At 49.0% G+C, this 19,199-nt stretch overlaps 1 protein-coding gene across 1 annotated transcript in view; it reads right to left on the bottom strand.

Moving 5' to 3' along the window:
- The window catches only part of RFC1 (replication factor C subunit 1), a 742,181-nt gene that overhangs the window by 308,837 nt on the left and 414,145 nt on the right, over positions 1-19,199 (bottom strand). The window contains exon 12 of the mRNA XM_086963975.1: positions 16,490-16,594. Within this exon, the coding sequence (XP_086820101.1) occupies positions 16,490-16,594 (105 nt within the window). The remainder of the gene's footprint in view (positions 1-16,489; positions 16,595-19,199) is intronic.

The raw sequence follows: 19,199 nt of genomic DNA, 5'->3' as shown, positions 1-19,199 counted from the left end.
AATTGGAATTGGCTACTTTGGAGCAGGCCCACAAGGCGAACCCCTCCAGGGTGACCCTTCGCCCCCTGACGGCGGTCCGAGGGAAACTGAGGGCCCATTATAATAACAGGGCGGAATTCACTCTTTTGCGACTTCGACGTACCTCCTACTCCCAGGGCAACAAGATCGGGCGACATCTTGCCCGGCAACTCCGGGACAAACGCGAGAAGGACTATATCGGGGGCATTCGCGATCAAGCGGGCTCTGTTCAGCATAGAGACGCGGACAAAGCGGCCATTTTCGGGCGCTTTTATGCGGCACTCTACTTGAGTGACGCTCTCGATCCCGGCGCACAATCCAGATTCCTAGAGGGCCTGTCTCTCCCGAAGGTTTCTAGGGAGTGGAACGAGTCACTATCCTCCCCCATCACTCGGGAGGAAGTCTTGGATGCCATTAAAGGCCTGAAGCTGCACAAGGCCCCCGGGCCTGACGGCTACACGGCCCTTTTTTACAAAACGTTTGCCTCTGAAGTGTGCGACTACCTAGTCTCCCTCTTCAACGCAATGGCGATTGACGGCAAGACCACGGATTCTATGGCTGAGGCGTTGATCAGTGTTATTCCCAAACCGGGGAAGGATCCTACCCTTTGTACATCCTTCCGCCCGATAGCACTTCTCAATCTGGACGCCAAACTGTATTCTTCTATATTGGCGGGAAGGATGCAAGACCTGATGCCTGCCCTGATCCATCCTGATCAATCGGGATTTATTAAAGGCAGACAGACCCACGATAACCTACGCCGCGTCATACACCTCATCGAAAAGGCGGAGCGTTTCCGCATACCCGCGGTGCTAGTAGGACTCGACGCAGAGAAGGCTTTCGACCGCGTCGACTGGGGGTTTTTGCACCAGACTCTACTGGCCTTCGGTTTCTCGCCTTCTTTCGTGAAGATGATTGAGGCTAATTACAGTGGGCCCACATCCCGTGTGCTGATCAATGGCCATAGATCCGCGAGTTTTCGCCACTCCCGAGGGACGCGCCAGGGCTGCCCCCTCTCACCCCTTCTCTTTGCTCTTAGTATTGAGCCATTGGCGTTAGCGGTGCGAGACAATGAGAGGATTCTAGGGCTTCCCTTTACGGGCGAGCAGCACAAAATCTCGCTCTTTGCGGATGATATCTTACTGTCTATCAAGGAGCCGGCGCTGTCGCTGCCGCATGTCCACTCTGTGCTCTCTGCCTACGAGGAAGTCGCGGGTTTCAAGGTTAATTTCGATAAATCCTACATCCTAAACCTGACCCTCTCGGCGGGGGAGGTGCAAATGACCAGGCAGCTCACTCCGCTAGCTTGGGCGGCGGAGTCCTTGCTCTACCTGGGCGTGCGGTTGACTTCCACCGTGAATGCCCTGTTCCACGCTAACTTCCCTCTGATGTTTTCCTCAGTAAGGACTGAGCTGGACCGTTGGAAGCCTAAATTCATCTCGTGGCTGGGCAGGATCCACGCCCTTAAAATGGTGCTCCTTCCCAAACTGTTGTATTTATTTCAGGCTTTGCCTATTCCGGTAGGGCTAGACTACTTTCGCCGATTGAAGACCATGATGCTACGATATGTCTGGCAGGGAGGCCGAGCACGACTTCCATTCCACGTCCTGAGGCGCCCACGCTTGGAAGGGGGGGTAGGCTTCCCGGACATGCATTTGTATTACAAAGCTGCTCAACTGAGGGTCATCGTGGAGTGGTCCCAACAGAAGTCGGAAAAGCATTGGCTCCACATGGACCGTAGCGTTGCGGGCCGCTCCATCTGGGATCTGGCCTGGAAACCTAAGGCAGACCGCCCCAAGAATGCTTACATTAGCACCCCCACGAGCACGGTGCTGAAGGTGTGGGACACGGTGAGCGGTGACGACCGTTGGACCACGTTCCCGTCCCCATTCACCCCGATTCACTTCAATCCGGCCTTTCCCCCGGCCCTGGCGGAGGGTCCCTTTGACGCTTGGAGGAAGGGGGGCTGTAGAGCCCTCACCCATCTGTTCCATGGCACCGAACCCCTCACTTTCCACAACTGTATGAGGGACTACGATATCCTCCCGACAGAACGCTTTAGGCATCTCCAACTCCTGCATTGGGCAACGTCGCCTGCCGTAGTAGACGCGGCCACCAGACCCTTGTCACAATTTGAGTCCTTCCTTCTTCACACTTCTACCATGAGGGGTACGATTTCTTTCCTGTACAAATTGTTATTAGATTCTGCCGTGTCACCACGACCTCGATATCAAGACCATTGGGAATCCACACTGGGGAGGGACATTTCTGCCACCGAATGGCGGGCCCTATGGAGAGATGTGACAACGCACAATCACTCTACTGACCTCAGAGAAACACATATGAAACTCATCTTTGATTGGTACATGTACCCCGCCAAATTACACCGCATATTCCCGGCCACCTCGCATAGGTGCTGGCGGGGCTGTGGGATGCTGGGAGACTTTAAGCATATATGGTGGGATTGCCCCACCATTCAGCCGTTCTGGGCTGAGATTCTGTCCCACATTAGAGACATCTTGGGTTATCCGGTTCCGAATTCCATGGACTTTGTCCTATTAGGGCTTAGGGATCCACTGCTTGAACACCAGACCAGGGCGGATAAGCGTGTTATGTGGTTGTGTTTGGGTGCGGCCAAGGTGACTCTGGCGGCAGCGTGGAAGTCCCCATCTACCCCGGCTATTTCCTTGTGGCATGCCCGACTGTGGCGTCTGTTGAGCATGGAACGCCTCTCTGACATCTTCCTGGGGAACTTCAAGAATTTCATGTACAACTGGGGCTCACTTGTGCGATTTCTGTCCCGAGGTCTGCCCTCGGCTGTATGCCCATCAACGCTGCGATCTCTTCATCTCTTCCAAATTTGATCTCCAGAATGTCTGTATTGTTTGCTATGTTCGCTGGTCGCCGCCACTGGGGGGAGGGTGATGTTGGGGAGGGACGAGGGTGGGGGATAGTTGGGGTGAGTGTCTTCTGTTCTTCTTCCTTCCTTCTCTCTCGCTGCGACTAGCTATGCCTTGGGAGGGCCACTAGGCCATGAGCGGAGTTTGGGCGGTCCTCTCGACCTGAGGGTGCCTATACTGGACTTGAGCTTTTCATTGCCTGCGGACTATGGAACCATACCGCCCTTCCTCTTTGGATGGCCCCTCCCCTTTTTTGCGCCCCCTGTGTGGGGTTTCGTGGCGGTATGTCGCCTATCTTTCTTTTTTCCTTTCTGTTTCCCCTCTTACTGTCTACCCCCCTTTTTATTTTCAACTGATATACTGCAAAATAAAAATTTAAAAAAAAATTATTTATTTGAGCTCTGCATACTGTCTTTAAAAAAAGACAGCATGCAATTGGGCAAAGGCGGGTGCATGTCCCGCCTTTGCTCTGCCCATGGCCTAACCAGTTCAGTTACCCATACGGGCGACATCTGTTTTCAATTATCGTGCCCAGACGTGGGCGGGATCATTGAAAACAGATTGCCTGCTACTCGCAAGCGAGCGCGCACACCACTCGCGGGACTGTTTCCTCTGATTGCAAACAGAAATGCTGAGAGCAAGTTCTGCAAAGTGTTACCTTAGCTGCAGTGTGTGCTGCGTTGATGTCGCTTTTCTTTCGGTGGGTTTTCACTGTTGTTTTTTGCTTCTACGCCCAGGGTTAATTCTTAGCCTACTCAAAGTTATTACGTTTAAATCGACATCTGCGAGATGAAAGGTGGAGTAAGACAGTCAGGATATGAAGCTGCGATCTGTTTATTACTACTGTTAGCGCTTAACCTACTGAGGTATCGTAGCTTGATGTCTAACTTGCGAATAATCTCCAACATTCCATACCCTGCTAAATTAATTGAAAATTATGACCCTACAATTAATTAAATTATCTAATAGTACAGTCCGCCAGAAAGTAATGCTTAGTCAATCATTTGAAAACATCATTCTTTCCATACCAGACTGTTCTGGCAGTGATTTTCGCTACCTAAATCTCTTTTCTTTTCTTTTTATTTAATTCGCTTCGGAAAACCTCTGTGATTAGCAATCCACCAGCTAACTTACATGCATTGGAGGAAACCTATTTAATGATTAGTCTTGAAGGGAGCTGAGCTTGTGTCGTCGACTCTTATGCCACTTTAGGTCTCGGACGCCACACTGTGTTACTCCCTCTAAAATTTTTCTCCAGCTCCCAATGACTAATGTTATGCTATAATATTGTTATGTTATGTTATAAAATTCTTGTAAAGCGCACGTTCACCAATTGGTTTCATGCCGCAGTTCTATGAAGTGCTGAACCATGTAGGAAATTATTTGTATGCTTATCTAAACAATACAAGAGGGGATGATGGACAGAGCGTTTGAGCAAATCAAACACTCACCCCCAGTCAACTGATCTGGGTTTAATCCATCACCATTCTTTAGCTCACTCCGCCACCCCAGTTCAGACATGGCCATATGCAAATCAGTCTGACCCTGTGCCTCATGGGAACAGTCCAGCCTGAACTGCCAAAGCCATGTCTTTCCAGGACCGGAAACAAGCATCCTGGGACCGGTTTCTGGTATTTCAGCTGTCATCAGCCAGGCTAGCTTAAATCCAGTGGCAAAGTGAGCAAGGGACTCCCGTCTGAGCATACCCTGCCAACTTAGGGCGGACAAAGCGATACAAAAGGGGATGTTGATTTAGGCCCAGATCCCTGTACTGGGGTGAATGTATGACAATGTTCTGCATTCTGTTCATCAACTGTTGTTTTTGCATTTGTCACCCTGAATGGGACGGGTATGCTCAGACGTGAGTCCCGTGCTCTCCACACCACTGGAGTCAAGCTACCCTGGTTGATGCCGGCTGATAGCCAGAAATCGGTCCTAGGATGCTTGATTCCGATCCAGGGAAGACATAGGGTCAAGGCTGATTTGCATATGGCCATGTCTGAACTAGGGTGGTGTGGAGTGCAAAGAAACGATGGATTTAGGCCCAGATCTCTGTACTGGGGTGAATGTATTACATTGTTCTGCATTCTGTCCATCAACTGTTGTTTTTAGGACTCGCCTCCGTCGCACTGAGTAAGCAGTAGGCAGAGTCCGAGATTTATTGTTTTGGCTACAGTGGGTCTTGAACACGCCCCTCTTCTCCATTGGCTTGCTTCCTAAACGGAGGCCAGCCATTGGAGGAGAGGGGCATCACTCTGTTCAAGCCCCGTCTTTTTGCGATTCGGGGGGGTGTTTTTTGCAGTTTTTAAGCCGTGACTGTCACTCAACTGCTAAAAACACGCCCCGAATCGCAAAATGACCGTGTGTTTCTCCGAGGCATTTCTGCCTCGCCTCGGAGAAACGTGGTCATGTGGAGCACTCCTCTCTTGTTTAAGTGCTTGGCACTCTGTCGGCTTCGGTGCCGCCCTGCCCACCGATGCACCAAGCATGGAGGCGGTACTGGCTGAAGGCCTCAGGTGAGTCATAGAATCGACAGGAACAATATACCAGGGCATGTGTTTGTCTATTTTAACAATAACATTGGTCGTCAGAAATCTAGGCCAAAAACCTATTCCTTTGTTAGCCCCATCCCCTTCGTGGTTACTATCAGACTAAAATCAAATTAAAAGATTGCCGTAGTCTACTACTTTTTGGCTCGGCTCCTGCTGGCTACGCCCTCCTCCCTCCTTGCATTCGCCGTTCCATCCCTTCGCTTTCTGTTTTTGTGGCCACGCCCACTCCATCTAAGCCGCACCCACTGGTGCAGTTGGTAGCATTAGGACAGGCGATGCACCGCCCCGGCTGGCTGCTGCTGGCAGTGACGCGGCGGAAGCCCGCCCTCAGCTTCAGCTGAAGTCGGAGGAAGCTGGGCCCATCGGAGGTGGTGGTGGTGGTGGTGGTGGTGGTGTTGTCGCCGCCGTCAAAGCCAGAACAGCTGCGGTCTCTCGCTGTCCCACCCGCACCATGAAGTGGATGTTTAAGGAGGACCACTCTCTCGATGAGACGCGAGGACATGACGAGGCAGTGCACAAGAGGGGGCGAGGGAGGGGAAGGCTGCTGTACTGACGACAGGTGTCTGGGGTCAAGGACGTGTAGGAAGTAATGGAGAAATTGTCTATCACCTGGGATGGTCGGGAGGTACGAGTGGCTGAGGCTTTTGTTTTGGATGGGCCACATTACGAACGCTTAACTTCGGCTGATATTTGGGTCTGACAGTAGACCATTGTGGTGACAGTCAGCCCGGGAGTCTGACGGATTGTCGAGTGTGGGGTTAGAGGTGGGGCATACCGGGGTCAGATGAGAAGGTGACAGGCGAAACTGTGGGGCCGTCAGGGATTTTTGCTGGATTCTCATTGAATTAGCAGTGGGACAGGCACTTGTTTAGCAGGCCCATTTGGGGAGTGGGCAAAACGCTTATTTGAAAAAGTGCCCAGGCAGAACGGCTCTATATCGATATTCTCTGATAGCCATGTGAAGAACTTGATGGACACCTTGGGTTATGAAGACCACCTGGATCTGTGCTTGCTTCCCTGCCCCCTGGCTGTGCTTGCTTCACTGCCCCCTGGCTGTGCTTGCTCCCCTGCCCCCTGGCTGTGCTTGCTCCCCTGCCCCCTCGCTGTGCTTGCTCCCTTCTTGCTCCCCTGCCTGTGCTTGCTCCCCTGCCCCCTGGCTGTTTTTGCTCCCCTGTCGCCTGGCTGTGCTTGCTCCCCTGCCCCCTGGCTGTGATGCTTGCTCCTCTGCACCCTGGCTGAGCTTGCTTCCCTGCCCCCTCGCTGAGCTTGCTCCCCTGCCCCCTCGCTGAGCTTGCTCCCCTGTCCCCTGGCTGAGCTTGCTCCCCTGTCCCCTGGCTGTGCTTGCTCCCCTGTCCCCTGGCTGTGCTTGCTCCCCTGCCTGCGCTTGCTCCCCTGCCCCCTGGCTGCGCTTGCTCCCCTGCCCCCTGGCTGCGCTTGCTTCCCTGCCCCCTGGCTGTGCTTGCTTCCCTGCCCCCTGGCTGCGCTTGCTTCCCTGCCCCCTGGCTGTGCTTGCTTCCCTGCCCCCTCAATGTGCTTGCTTCCCTGCCCCCTGGCTGTGCTTGCTTCCCTGCCCCCTGGCTGTGCTTGCTTCCCTGCCCCCTCGCTGTGCTTGCTTCCCTGCCCCCTCGCTGTGCTTGCTCTCCTGTGTGTGTATATGTGCTTGCTTCCCTGCCCCCTCGCTGTTCTTGCTTCCCTGCCCCCTCGCTGTGCTTGCTCTTCTGGGTGTGTATGTGGCTCTGGGTGTGACTGTGTACGTGGCTCTGGGTGCGACTGTGTACGTGGCTCTGGGTGTGTGTGTATGTGGCTCTGGGTGTGTGTGTATGTGGCTCTGGGTGTGTGTGTATGTGGCTCTGGCTGTGTGTGTGTTTGTGGCTCTGGCTGTGTGTGTGTTTGTGGCTCTGGCTGTGTGTGTGTTTGTGGCTCTGGCTGTGTGTGTGTTTGTGGCTCTGGCTGTGTGTGTGTTTGTGTGTGTGGGTGTGTGTGTGGGTGTGTGTGTGGGTGTGGCTCTGGGTGTGTGTGTGTGGGTGTGTGTGTGGGTGTGGCTCTGGGTGTGTGTGTCTGGCTCTGGGTGTGTGTGTGTGGCTCTGGGTGTGTGTGTGTGTGTGTGTGTGTGTGGCTGTGGGTGTGTGTGTGTGTGTGGCTCTGGGTGTGTGTGTGGCTCTGGGTGTGTGTGTGTGGCTCTGGGTGTGTGTGTGTGTGTGGCTCTGGGTGTGTGTGTGTGTGTGGCTCCGGGAGTGTGTGTGGCTCCGGGTGTGTGTGTGGCTCCGGGTGTGTGTGTGGCTCCGGGTGTGTGTGTGGCTCTGACTGTGTGTGTGGCTCTGGCTGTGTGTGAGGCTCTGGCTGTGTGTGTGGCTCTGGCTGTGTGTGTGGCTCTGGCTGTGTGTGTGGCTCTGGCTGTGTGTGTGGCTCTGGCTGGGTGTGTGTGTGTGTGTGGGGGCTCTGGGTGTATGTGTGGCTCTGTGTGTGTGTGTGTGTGTGACTGTGTGTGTGTGGCTGTGTGTGTGTGTGTGGTGGCTGTGTGTGTGTGGTGGCTCTGTTTGTGTGGGGGCTCTGTTTGTGTGGGGGCTCTGTTTGTGTGGGGGGCTCTGTGTGTGTGGGGGGCTCTGTGTGTGTGTGGGGGCTCTGTGTGTGTGTGGGGGCTCTGTGTGTGTGGGGGGGCTCTGTGTGTGTGGGGGGGCTCTGTGTGTGTGGGGGCTCTGTGTGTGTGTGTGGGGGCTCTGTGTGTGTGGGGGCTCTGTGTGTGGGGGGGCACTGTGTGTGTGTGGGGGCACTGTGTGTGTGTGTGGGGGCACTGTGTGTGTGTGGGGGGGCTCTGTGTGTGTGGGGGGGCACTGTGTGTGTGTGGGGGCACTGTGTGTGTGGGGGCACTGTGTGTTTGTGGGGGCTCTGTGTGTGTAGGGGGGCTGTGTGTGTAGGGGGGGCTCTGTGTGTGTGGGGGGGCTCTGTGAGTGTGGGTGGGGCTCTGTGTGTGTGTGTGAGGGGCTCTGTGTGTGTGGGGGGGCTATGTGTGTGTGTGTGGCTGTGTGTGTGTGTGGTGGGGCTCTGTGTGTGGGGGGGCTCTGTGTGTGTGGGGAGGGGGGTTCTGTGTGTGTGGGGGGGCTCTGTGTGTGTGTGTATGGGGCTCTTTGTGTGTGTGTGTGCGGGCTCTTTGTGTGTGTGTGCGGGGCTTTGTGTGTGTGTGCGGGGCTTTGTGTGTGTGCGGGGCTTTGTGTGTGTGCGGGGCTTTGTGTATGTGGGGGGCTTTGTGTGTGTGCGGGGCTTTGTGTGTGTGTGGGGCTTTGTGTGTGTGCGGGGCTTTGTGTGTGTGCGGGGCTTTGTGTGTGTGCGGGGCTTTGTGTGTGTGGGGGGCTTTGTGTGTGTGCGGGGCTTTGTGTGTGTGTGGGGCTTTGTGTGTGTGTGTGGGGCTCTGTGTGTGTGGGGGGCTCTGTGTGTGTGTGGGGGGGCTCTGTGTGTGTGTGTGGGGGGGCTCTGTGTGTGTATGTGGGGGGGGGGCTCTGTGTGTGTGTGTGTGTGTGTGTGTGTGTGTGTGTGTGTGTGTGGGGCTCTGTGTGTGTGTGTGGGGCTCTGTGTGTGTGTGTGGGGCTCTGTGTGTGTGTGTGGGGCTCTGTGTGTGTGTGTGGGGCTGTGTGTGTGTGTGGGGCTGTGTGTGTGTGTGGGGCTGTGTGTGTGTGTGGGGCTGTGTGTGTGTGTGGGGCTCTGTGTGTGTGTGGGGCTCTGTGTGTGTGGGGGGCTCTGTGTGTGTGTGGGGCTCTGTGTGTGTGTGGGGCTCTGTGTGTGTGTGGGGCTCTGTGTGTGTGTGGGGCTCTGTGTGTGTGTGGGGCTCTGTGTGTGTGTGTGGGGCTCTGTGTGTGTGTGGGGGGCTCTGTGTGTGTGTGGGGCTCTGTGTATGTGGGGGGGTTGTATGACGGCACATCGCAAACGGCAACATCACATGCCCTCATTTCGCCGTTTTTAGATCGCATGTCCCTTTACATCGCAAGCAATGACAACGCAGCCAATCACGTCGCATCCCAATTGAAAACAATGCAAAAGACTTTAACACCGCATTCCAACAAGTCGCATGCTATAATGCAAATCTAATACATGCCCTGAACCCTAGAATCGGGGTGGTTTGTGGATAGCAGAAACTCTCACCGTGGATAGCGGATCAAAGTGAGGATAGCAGAAACTCTTTCCATAAAAGATAGTAAAGAGAACGCTTGATCCCAAACAAGCGATATTCCTAAAGAGAACGCGGATAGCAGAAACTCTTACCGTAAAAGACAGTAAAGAGAACGCGGATAGCAGAAACTCTTACCGTAAAAGACAATAAAGAGAACGCGTGATCGCAATCATGCGATTTGCGTTGTACATGCCTGCAATGCTAATGTCATTGCGCCGTTGTGTCATGCGCAGTAAATGCATGCGATGCCATTTACCCTGCGATGTAAACATCGCGGTGCGATGCACCGCCATGTATTGACATCGCTGTAATGGGTGTTTCCCGTGTGTGAGGCTCTGCGTGTGTGTGGGGCTGTGTGTGTGTGTGGGGCTGTGTGTGTGTGTGTGGGGGGCTGTGTGCGTGTGTGTGGGGCTGTGTGTGTGTGTGTCTGTGTGTGTGGCTGTGTGTGGCTCTGTATGTGTGTGTGTGGGTGGCTTTGTTTGTGGCTCTCTGTGGGTGTAAATGCAATAGGTCATGCATTTGCGAGTGATTAAGCTATTGGCATTGTAAATGACAATGCCATTTATTTATGATGTAAAAAAAAAAATGTCATGAGCAATGCCAATAGCTCTACCTTTAATAATGCCAAGACCATTGCATTGTAAATGCTTGTTGTATTTGTCACCCCGAGTGGGACGGGTATGCTCAGACGTGAGTCCTGCGCTCTCCACACCACTGGAGTCAAGCTATCCTGGCTGATGACGGCCGATAGCCAGAAACCGGTCCTAGGATGCTTGATTCCGGTCCAGGAAAGACATGTCTTGGCAGTTCGGGCTGGACTGTTCCCATGAGGAACAGGGTCAAGGCTGATTTGCATATGGCCATGTCTGAACTGGGGTGGTGTGGTGTGGAGTGCAAAAAAACAATGGATTTAGGCCCAGATTTCTGTACTGAGGTGAATGTATGACATTGTTCTGCATTCTGTCCATCAACTGTTGTTTTTGCATTTGTCACCCCGAGTGGGATAGGTATGCTCGGGGTGAGTTCCGTGCTCTCGACAACACTGGAGTCAAGCTATCCTGGCTGATGACGGCTGATAGCCAGAGACCGGTCCTAGAATGCTTGATTCCGGTCCAGGGAAGACAAGTCTTGGCAGTTCGGGCTGGACTGTTCCCATGACTCACAGGGTCAAGGCTGATTTGCATATGGCCATGTCTGAACTGGGGTGGTGTGGAGTGCAAAAAAAACGATGGATTTAGGCCCAGATCTCTGTACTGGGGTGAATGTATGACATTATTCTGCATTCTGTCCATCAACTGTTGTTTTTGCATTTGCTAAACAGCCATGTCTTAAGGAATTTTCTGAAGCTCAGCAGGTCGGTACAGGATATAATTTCAAGGGGAAGGAAATTCCAAAATCTAGGTGCCAGAATTGCGAACCTACAGCCACCCTGCTGCTTCAGCTTGAAGGAGGGAGTTGCCAGGAGGTGAAGGTGAGTCGAGAGTAGGTTGTGCGAGGGAGTATACCTTTAATAAGGCTGTCCAACCATGCAGGGCTTTAAAGATCACACAGCCTACCTTAAAGGCGCAGTGCTGGGTGATGTGGAGCCAATGCAGCTTCCTCATGAGCGGAGTGAGATGTTGCCACCTATGTTGTTGATAAATCAGTCTAGCCACTTGATTCTGCAACTGTGGTAATCGTTTGGTTAGGTATAGTGGAAATCCAAAGTATATGGAAATGGCATAGTGTATGTGAGACATGACCTTGGCTATAACAACCGGTATCAACGCTTCCTGTGTGAGGAGTCTTCTGATCTTTCTAATCGTCCTTAGGTGGAAGAAACAGGTTGAGATCACTGAGCCAATTTGGCTCTTTATTGTTAGGTCGTTATTTATTGCTACCCCAAGACTTTTTGGGGCGGGGGATGGGGTAGGGGAGGATGCCAGTTCTGTTGGCCAAAAGTGCGGGCCCCAGAGGTCATGGGTGCCCCCCATAAGTACCAATTCAGTTTTGCCTGGGTTAAGCCTTAGATGATTGCTGTCCATCCAGTGGCAGATGTGCAGCATGGTAGTCTGGAATTCGAGGGCTGATTAGGGAGAGTTGTCAATAGTAAACATTAGTTGTAGTTCATCTGCGTAATTGAAAGTGTCGACTTTCCTCTCTTTGAGGGACTGGATCAAAGGGAGAAGGTAGAGATTAAACAGATGAGGGGCTAGTGAAGAGCCCTACGGGAGCCCACAGGTAGTCCTTAACTTTGGTGCCGTGAACTGGGCTATGCGGACCGACTGTGAGTGGCCCTCTAGGAAAGAACTAATCCAACTGAGGGCTGAGCCCTGGATGCCCGCATCTCTGACACAGTCCACCAAGATACCATGGTCGACCGTGTCAAAAGCCGCAGAGAGATCCAACAGCACAAAGGCCTGAGGGGAGCCTAGTACTGCCAATATCACACCCTCTGTTGAGTGGGCAGGGCAGAACCCTGATTGATGTGGGTCGAGATAATCGGATTGTTCAATGAAGTTGGAGAGGCACTTAGCCACATGATCTTCCAGTACCTTAGCCAGGTAGGGGAGCAAGGAGGTCAGACGATAGTTCGACAAGATCTGGGGATCAGCTCCTAATTTCTTCAGGAGGGGCACATCAAGTGCCTCTTTAAAGGCACTGGGGACACTGCCCTGAGATAGAGACTCATTCAAAAGGGAGAGGGCTGGCCCGGGGAGACTAGTGAAGACTTCTTTTAGAATGTGAGGCGGACAGCAGTCCATAGGTGATCCAGATTTTACTGTAGACATCAAGTCCAGAAATGCCTGTATACTTATAGATGGAAATCGTTCGAGAGAGCAAGGATTTCCTGGCGTTGAGGGGGATATCTCAGGGAGGGGGCATGTAGGGATGCTAGCTTTAACAGTGGAGATCTTTTCAATGAAGGTATTCAGGGAATTGCATAATGCTTGAGAGGGAGTGGGTTTTATTGTAATCCTGTCCGGGTTGCACAGTTCATTAACAATGGAGAAGATTTCCTTAGATCTATTATTAGAGGTCAGAATTCTGGGAAGAAAGTGAGCGGTTTTAGCGGTCAAAATAGTTTTTTGTAATCTCTCATAGCAGCCAAATGTTAGTTTTCCTTCTGCTGAATAACTGTCTCCACTTCCTTTCCGATTGGTGAAGGGCTAGTTTTTTTTAGCTTTAAGGTAAGTGGAGAACCATTTGAAAACAAAAAGATTGGGGAAATGGGTTTTAAGCACAATTGCACCTATCCCGAGTACTGCCTTATTTGTTCTTTTTTTGTGGTGCCACGGATCGGAGATTCTATTCCCCTAAATCTCCAAGAACAATAAATTGTTCCAACATATAATTTTTGACAATACTGATCCAGCACACAAAGCTCTTTTTTGTAAATATATACAGTGATAATCAGAGTTCATAAATCACAATAGAAAAACATTCAGTAGCAGAATCTGGGATGTTTTTTAGAAGTTCAATCTTTATTTAGTTCTTCCCAACGCACTGTAGCCAACGCGTTTCGTCCTCCACGGACTTCTTCAGGGCAAATAGAGTGAACTCTTCTTAAGAATAAGTATGTATAAGTATTCTTCCGTCCAGTCAAAAAAGTACTGGGTATCTTCTCTTTTTTAATGAAAGACACTGCGATTTGGTAATCAGGATCACTCGGGTCAGATAGCCCAGTGTGGTAGAGAATTTGGAAAATGGTTTAAGCCGGCTCCATCGCGTGACGTCTTCCATTGTAGGCCTACAACGGAAGACGCCACGCGAATCAGTAGATTTTTGGCACACCCATTTCTTCCTCTTTCCATGCGGTAGGCCTAACACCAGAAGACGCCACACGATGGAGCCGACTTTAACCATTTTCCAAATTCTCTACCACACTGGGCTATCTGACCCAAGTGATCCTGATTACGAAATCGCAGTGTCTTTCATTAAAAAAGAGAAGATACCCAGTACTTTTTTGACTGGACGGAAAAATACTTATACATACTTATTCTTAAGAAGAGTTCACTTTATTTGCCCAGAAGAAGTCCGTGGAGGACGAAACGCGTTGGCTACAGTGCGTTGGGAAAAACTAAATAAAGATTGAACTTCTAAAAAACATCCCAGATTCTGCTACTGAATGTTTTTCTATTGTGATTTATGAACTCTGATTATCACTGTATATATTTACAAAAAAGAGCTTTGTGTGCTGGATCAGTATTGTCAAAAACAGTGGAGAACCATCTCTGTGCATCACGACGGGCTAGATTTATTTTCTTGAGTGGAGCATGCTTAGAACTGGCTGCTAAAAGCTAGGCTGAGATAGTTTTCTCGCTGAGATTGATAGCGGATTCATTAGATGGGGCTGTGTTGGCCAGTGTGTCGTGAAAAATATTTTTATCAATAGTACTCCATTTCCTAGCCATCCCACCTTCACTAGTAGGGGTTTTGGCTGTGGTAACATTATTGATGGTGAACTTTATTAAATAGTGGTCGGACCATATGCATAGAGAGATCGAGAGAGCAGACACAACAAGAGTAGTAGTCCATACTTGGTCAAGTATGTGCCCTTTGATGTGCGTAGGAGAGGTTACCTGCTGAACAAAGTTTAATTCAGTGAGTAAATCGGTTAGCTCAGTGGAATGGGGCCCACCCAGTTTGTCATTTGCCAGTAATTAAAGTCATCAATCAGTAGATTTTTGGCACGCCCATCCCTTCCTCTTTCCATGCGGTGTCCTTCACCCTCCCCTCCTCTTTCCCGCCTTCATTACCTGTCTACTTCCCCAGCTCCTTCCCCCACCCCTGAATTTTTCCCCCTGCCTGCTTTTCCCCTTCGTATTTGTGCTTATTGTTTATCTCGACCTTATAAGTAACTAGGTTGCCATGCTCTAATAACTGTGTAACCTTTGTAACAATGAAACCTGTAACTATGATCTGATGCTTATGTAAAGCTCTCGGATACCGCTGGTCTAGCCAGCGCTATATAAAACCTTTAAAATAAATAAATAAATACCAGTTGGGCTTCCTGTTCACCCAGAGATTGGGAAAACAGAGGCATGCTCTGAGGGGGGCTGTAAAGTAGTACACAAATTAGGGGTGCTGAGTCAGATTCCAGTTTGATTACGACATGGTCTACTGAAATGAGGCCTTGTGGGATGAATGCTGTAAATTTACGGTCCTGGCATATAATGGCGGCCACTCCTCCGCCCACTTTGCCCAGCAGGCGGTTCGTTTGGAGGATGTAGTAGTCATTGGGCAACGCTGCTAGAATATCACGGGTAGATTCCGTAAAAGAGCCAGGTTTTGGTTATTAAGAGGATTTCTGGCTGCTCTTTACAATCCCCTAGGGCTATGTGAGGCCTTTTTTTCTTTGTACAAATTAGAGCATTTTTTCAGAATGTTCTAATAGCCAGCCTTAGAGCCCTCCGTAGCGGGCTCTACTGGCCATTAAAGGTCTGCTCGCTTGTTTAAGGCCTTCGGCTCAGGCCTTTAACGCTGCAGTGGATCTTTAATTGCCAGTATAGCCAGCTACAGCAGACTCTAAAGCTATATTAGAATACTGGAATGTTGAGAGCTCCATTGAAAACAATAGAGTATCTCCAGGCTTATAACAGCTGGTATAACCTTTCTGCTCCAACATTTTAATGTTTGCGTTTAAGTTTTGTCTCTCTTTAATTTAGAACATTCTACACTTCGTGTGTGGAATGTCCTAATAATCGTATAGCATTTCTGTCTCTGGCTATACCAGTTGTTAAAGGCCCTCTCCCTGGTTTAGACCCTTGCCTGTGGATCAGGTCCATAACTGAGGTTCAGAGACTTTAACCACCGCCATAGCCCTCAGCAGCAGACTATAAGGACCTAACAGTAGTGGAAACAAAGTAGAAAACACATTACCTGAAGTGGGAAAAGATTGTGGAAAACACTGTAGAAAAGCTGCAGTTGGCAATGAGCTATTGTAACCGGGTGTAAGAATATGCAAAACCGCCACTGGTTTCACAAATGCAATTTGGTCACTGCTGCATCACCCAACAAGCCAAAGTCTGATTTCCTTTCTTATGATATGGGAACATTAATGATGGCCGAACCAAGAAGGAATATGTTAGTGAAACTGAAGAAATATTTACTTGTACTTCAATGAAAATCCAAATAAATATGTTAGAATACTCAAAATGCATATGTGTTTAAGAAAAGAAAAATATGAAGGAGGTATGTGCCATCGACTGTCTCCACCGATAAACAGGAAGTACTTATGGGCAGAATTGTTTTAACATGTAGCCTTATGTTATCAGCCGATGCTATACCTCTAGTTAAATAATAAGGCAGCAAGAAAATAGCAAAACTAAGTAGTAGCAAAAACAAATCCATATGACTCAACAAGCAAACCATTAATTGAGATCAGACACCAGAAACACCAGAAAAATGTAGGGAACACTTTGTGGGTGTGGTTGGACTTTCATGTGGCCTTTAACTCTTAACGTAAGTCAAACCGGAGTCCTGGTTCTAAGCCAATAAAACAAGGTGTTAAAGTGTGCAGTGAAAAAAGCCAACAAACAAGTGCTTATTTGTATTGACATGTACAATATTTTTGCCTAACTCTTAAATCTTAGAGGGATAAACATGTGCACAGATTTTTTAATAACTCATGAATGCGATAGCAAAAATACTAGTCACTGCCTTAATACATAATGAAAAAACGAAATGATTGCAACAGTAACTATGTAAAAGCATGCAGGTCAGAACCATGAATGCTGTATTCTCATTCCACTGCACATACCTTTTTTTAAAAAAAGGTTTAAAACTTCTAATCTAGTTTGCTCTCGATTACATTGTGCTTTTTACACACAAATAACCTTTAACATAATAGTCCAATGAGCACTGTTTCTACAAACCTCAGCTTCAGCTTTTACTTCATATTTGGACCTTTGACCAGGTGTGGTACGTATCAAATTGAACAGTCCATCTTCATCAATTACTCTTGTTCCAAAACCCTCCGCCTGCAAGAAAGGAACAATGAAATACTTGTCTAACGTTTTCAAAATATTTAAGTAACGTCCAAGAAGGAAATTTGAAAGTGCACATGACTGAAAATGCAAGCAAAACTGGGTTAACAAATGATGACAACATGAAAATTGTGTGTGATATTTTCAGATAGAGTTAGGGTTATCTACTCTCTGGACTTGACTAAGACAAGGTGAAGGTCATTTATTTTTTATCCTAATTTATATAGCATAACTAGACTAATAAAAGTAGGAGGACACTTTACATTTAACAGTAATAGAAACAGAACGTTAAGTGTGTGTATTGTGTGACTGAGTGTGAGAGACTGAGTGTATGTGAATGGGTAAATGTGAGGGTGGCCGAGTGTGTATGCTTAAATATTTGAGGGTGCTCGTACGCAAGTGTGTGAAGTTGAATGTGTTAATTGGAGGATAGGTGTATGAATAAGTATTAGAGTAACAGAGTGGGTCAATGTGTGATGGTAAGTGTTTGTGAATATCTGACTTAGTGTGGCTGAGTTTATGTACGAGTTTGAATGGGTAACTATATTTGACCATGAATGGCTGGACGGGAGTGGGTAAGAGTCTACAAGTGAGTGAGGGTGACTTACACGTGTGTGTGTGTGTGTTCCAGAGTGTGTGTGTGAGTGTCCCCGAGTACGTGTCTGTCTCTGGGCGTGTGTCCCTGAGTATGTGATCGAAGTGTGTAGATCAGTGAGTGTGGTTAAATGTATATTGGTGCATGTGTGAGGGTAAAATGTGTATATCTAACTGTGAAATTAAATTTGTAATTGTACGTGGGCGAATGCTTCATTGTGAGTAGGTGAATGTATACGGGTGAATGTGGCTGTGTGGGTAAGCTTGAGGGGGTCAGTGTATTGACTGAATGGCTGAGTGTGAGTCTTAGTGACTGGGGGAGTATGGGTGAAAGTGTGAGAGGGCAAGTGAGTGTGAGTGGATGTACGTGTGCGGGTGAGTAAGAGCAACTGAATATCTCAGTCTTGCTGAGCATGTATGTATACGAGTGAGTTTATTTATTTTTATTTATTTTATTTTGAAAGTTTTATATAGCGCGAACAAGATCTTTGCAGATATCAGAGCGCTTCACAAAGCGGGGAATACAAACAGGAGAGTGAATAACAGGCCATTAGGTATAGCGTAGTTGTAGGTAATAAGTGGGGTGGGGTAGGTACATGAAGGAGCATAGTAAAACAGGTACATCAATAATGCAAATAATACAAATAGGTGTGAGCATAGACAGTCAGGTAAGTCAATAATACAAGTAATACGAATCATCGAAGGGATCGAACAGATAATACAGATCGGTGCAGAGACTTTAAGAATCCACGTTAATAGATCAAGTGTATTTAGCCATGAGAATATCTTTTACTTCTTTCTTGAAAAGTGTGATGGAGGAGATGAGTCTGGTTTCAGGAGGGAGTGAGTTCCAGATCCTGGGTGCCATTCCTGAGAAAGAGGGTTTATAAGTTTTTTCCTTCCGGAATCTTCAAGGTTTTAGCAGAAGATTGTTTGTGCCTCTAGTGTTTCTAGAACCGTCAGAGATTGTCAGATTCTGGGTGAGGTATCCGGGTGAGCTCAAGTGTACAGCCTTGTGTGTCATGCAAGCGATTTTCAGATGTATTCTGGCTTCAAAAGGCAGCCATTTCAGAGATTTCAAGTCAGGGGTGATATGCAAGTGTTTTTTTGACCCAGTGATGAGTCTCGCTGCAGCGTTTAGAGAAGCTCTTAGGGGTGCAGTGGTAGTTAGAGGGAGCCCGCAGAGCGCGATGCTGCCGTATTCTATTCGAGGGAGGACTAGTGCTTGTACTGCAGTTTGGAAGTCTTTAGCTGGGAGGAAGGGTTTAAGTTTCCGCAGGGTATTGATTTGGTAGTTCGCTCCTTTAGTTGCCTTGCTGATATGTTGCTGCATGTTGAGGTTGGTGTCGAGTGTTATGCCTAAAGATTTTGCTGAGTCCACGATGGTGGGTTGGACATTGAGTGCAGTTAGGTGTTTAAGCCAAATTTGAGAGGTAGAGATCTTCGCAGGAGGTGAGATCAGAAGGAACTCTGTTTTCAGAGCATTGAGTTTGAGATGATTATCGGCAAGCCAGGATTGGGTGCTTCTGATGGTGGAGTTCAGGAGTACAATGTCTTTGGGGGATTGTAATTTGAGATATAGTTGGGTGTCATCGGCGTACATGTGAAAGAGTACATTGGATGCTTGTAGCAAGGTGGTGAGAGGTTCCATAACTAGGTTGAACAAAGTTGGGGATAGGGAGGATCCTTGGGGGACGCCTAACGATACAGGTATTGGCGAGGACATCAGGTTGTTGTTCTTGAATTTCTGCGTCCTGTTGTGCAGAAAGGAAGTGAACCACTTGAGAACAGTCCCAGATAGACCCATTCTTGTGTTTAAAAGTTCGAGTAAATTCTCATGTTTAACGGTGTCGAATGCTGAGGAGAGATCAAGAAGGATGAGGAGGCAGGTATCATTTTGATCTAGGATTTGAAGGGCATCGTCAATTATGTGAGTCATAGCAGTTTCTGTACTGTGTCCTGCTCGGAAGCCTGATTGATGAGGGTTGAGGAGATCAAACTGATC

This window comes from Lissotriton vulgaris, chromosome 3_2 (genome assembly GCF_964263255.1).
Source record: "Lissotriton vulgaris chromosome 3_2, aLisVul1.2, whole genome shotgun sequence".
Lineage (NCBI taxonomy): Eukaryota > Metazoa > Chordata > Amphibia > Caudata > Salamandridae > Lissotriton > Lissotriton vulgaris.
The sequence above is the reverse complement of the archived record's forward strand: the minus strand, read 5'-3'. Positions and strand labels throughout refer to the sequence as shown.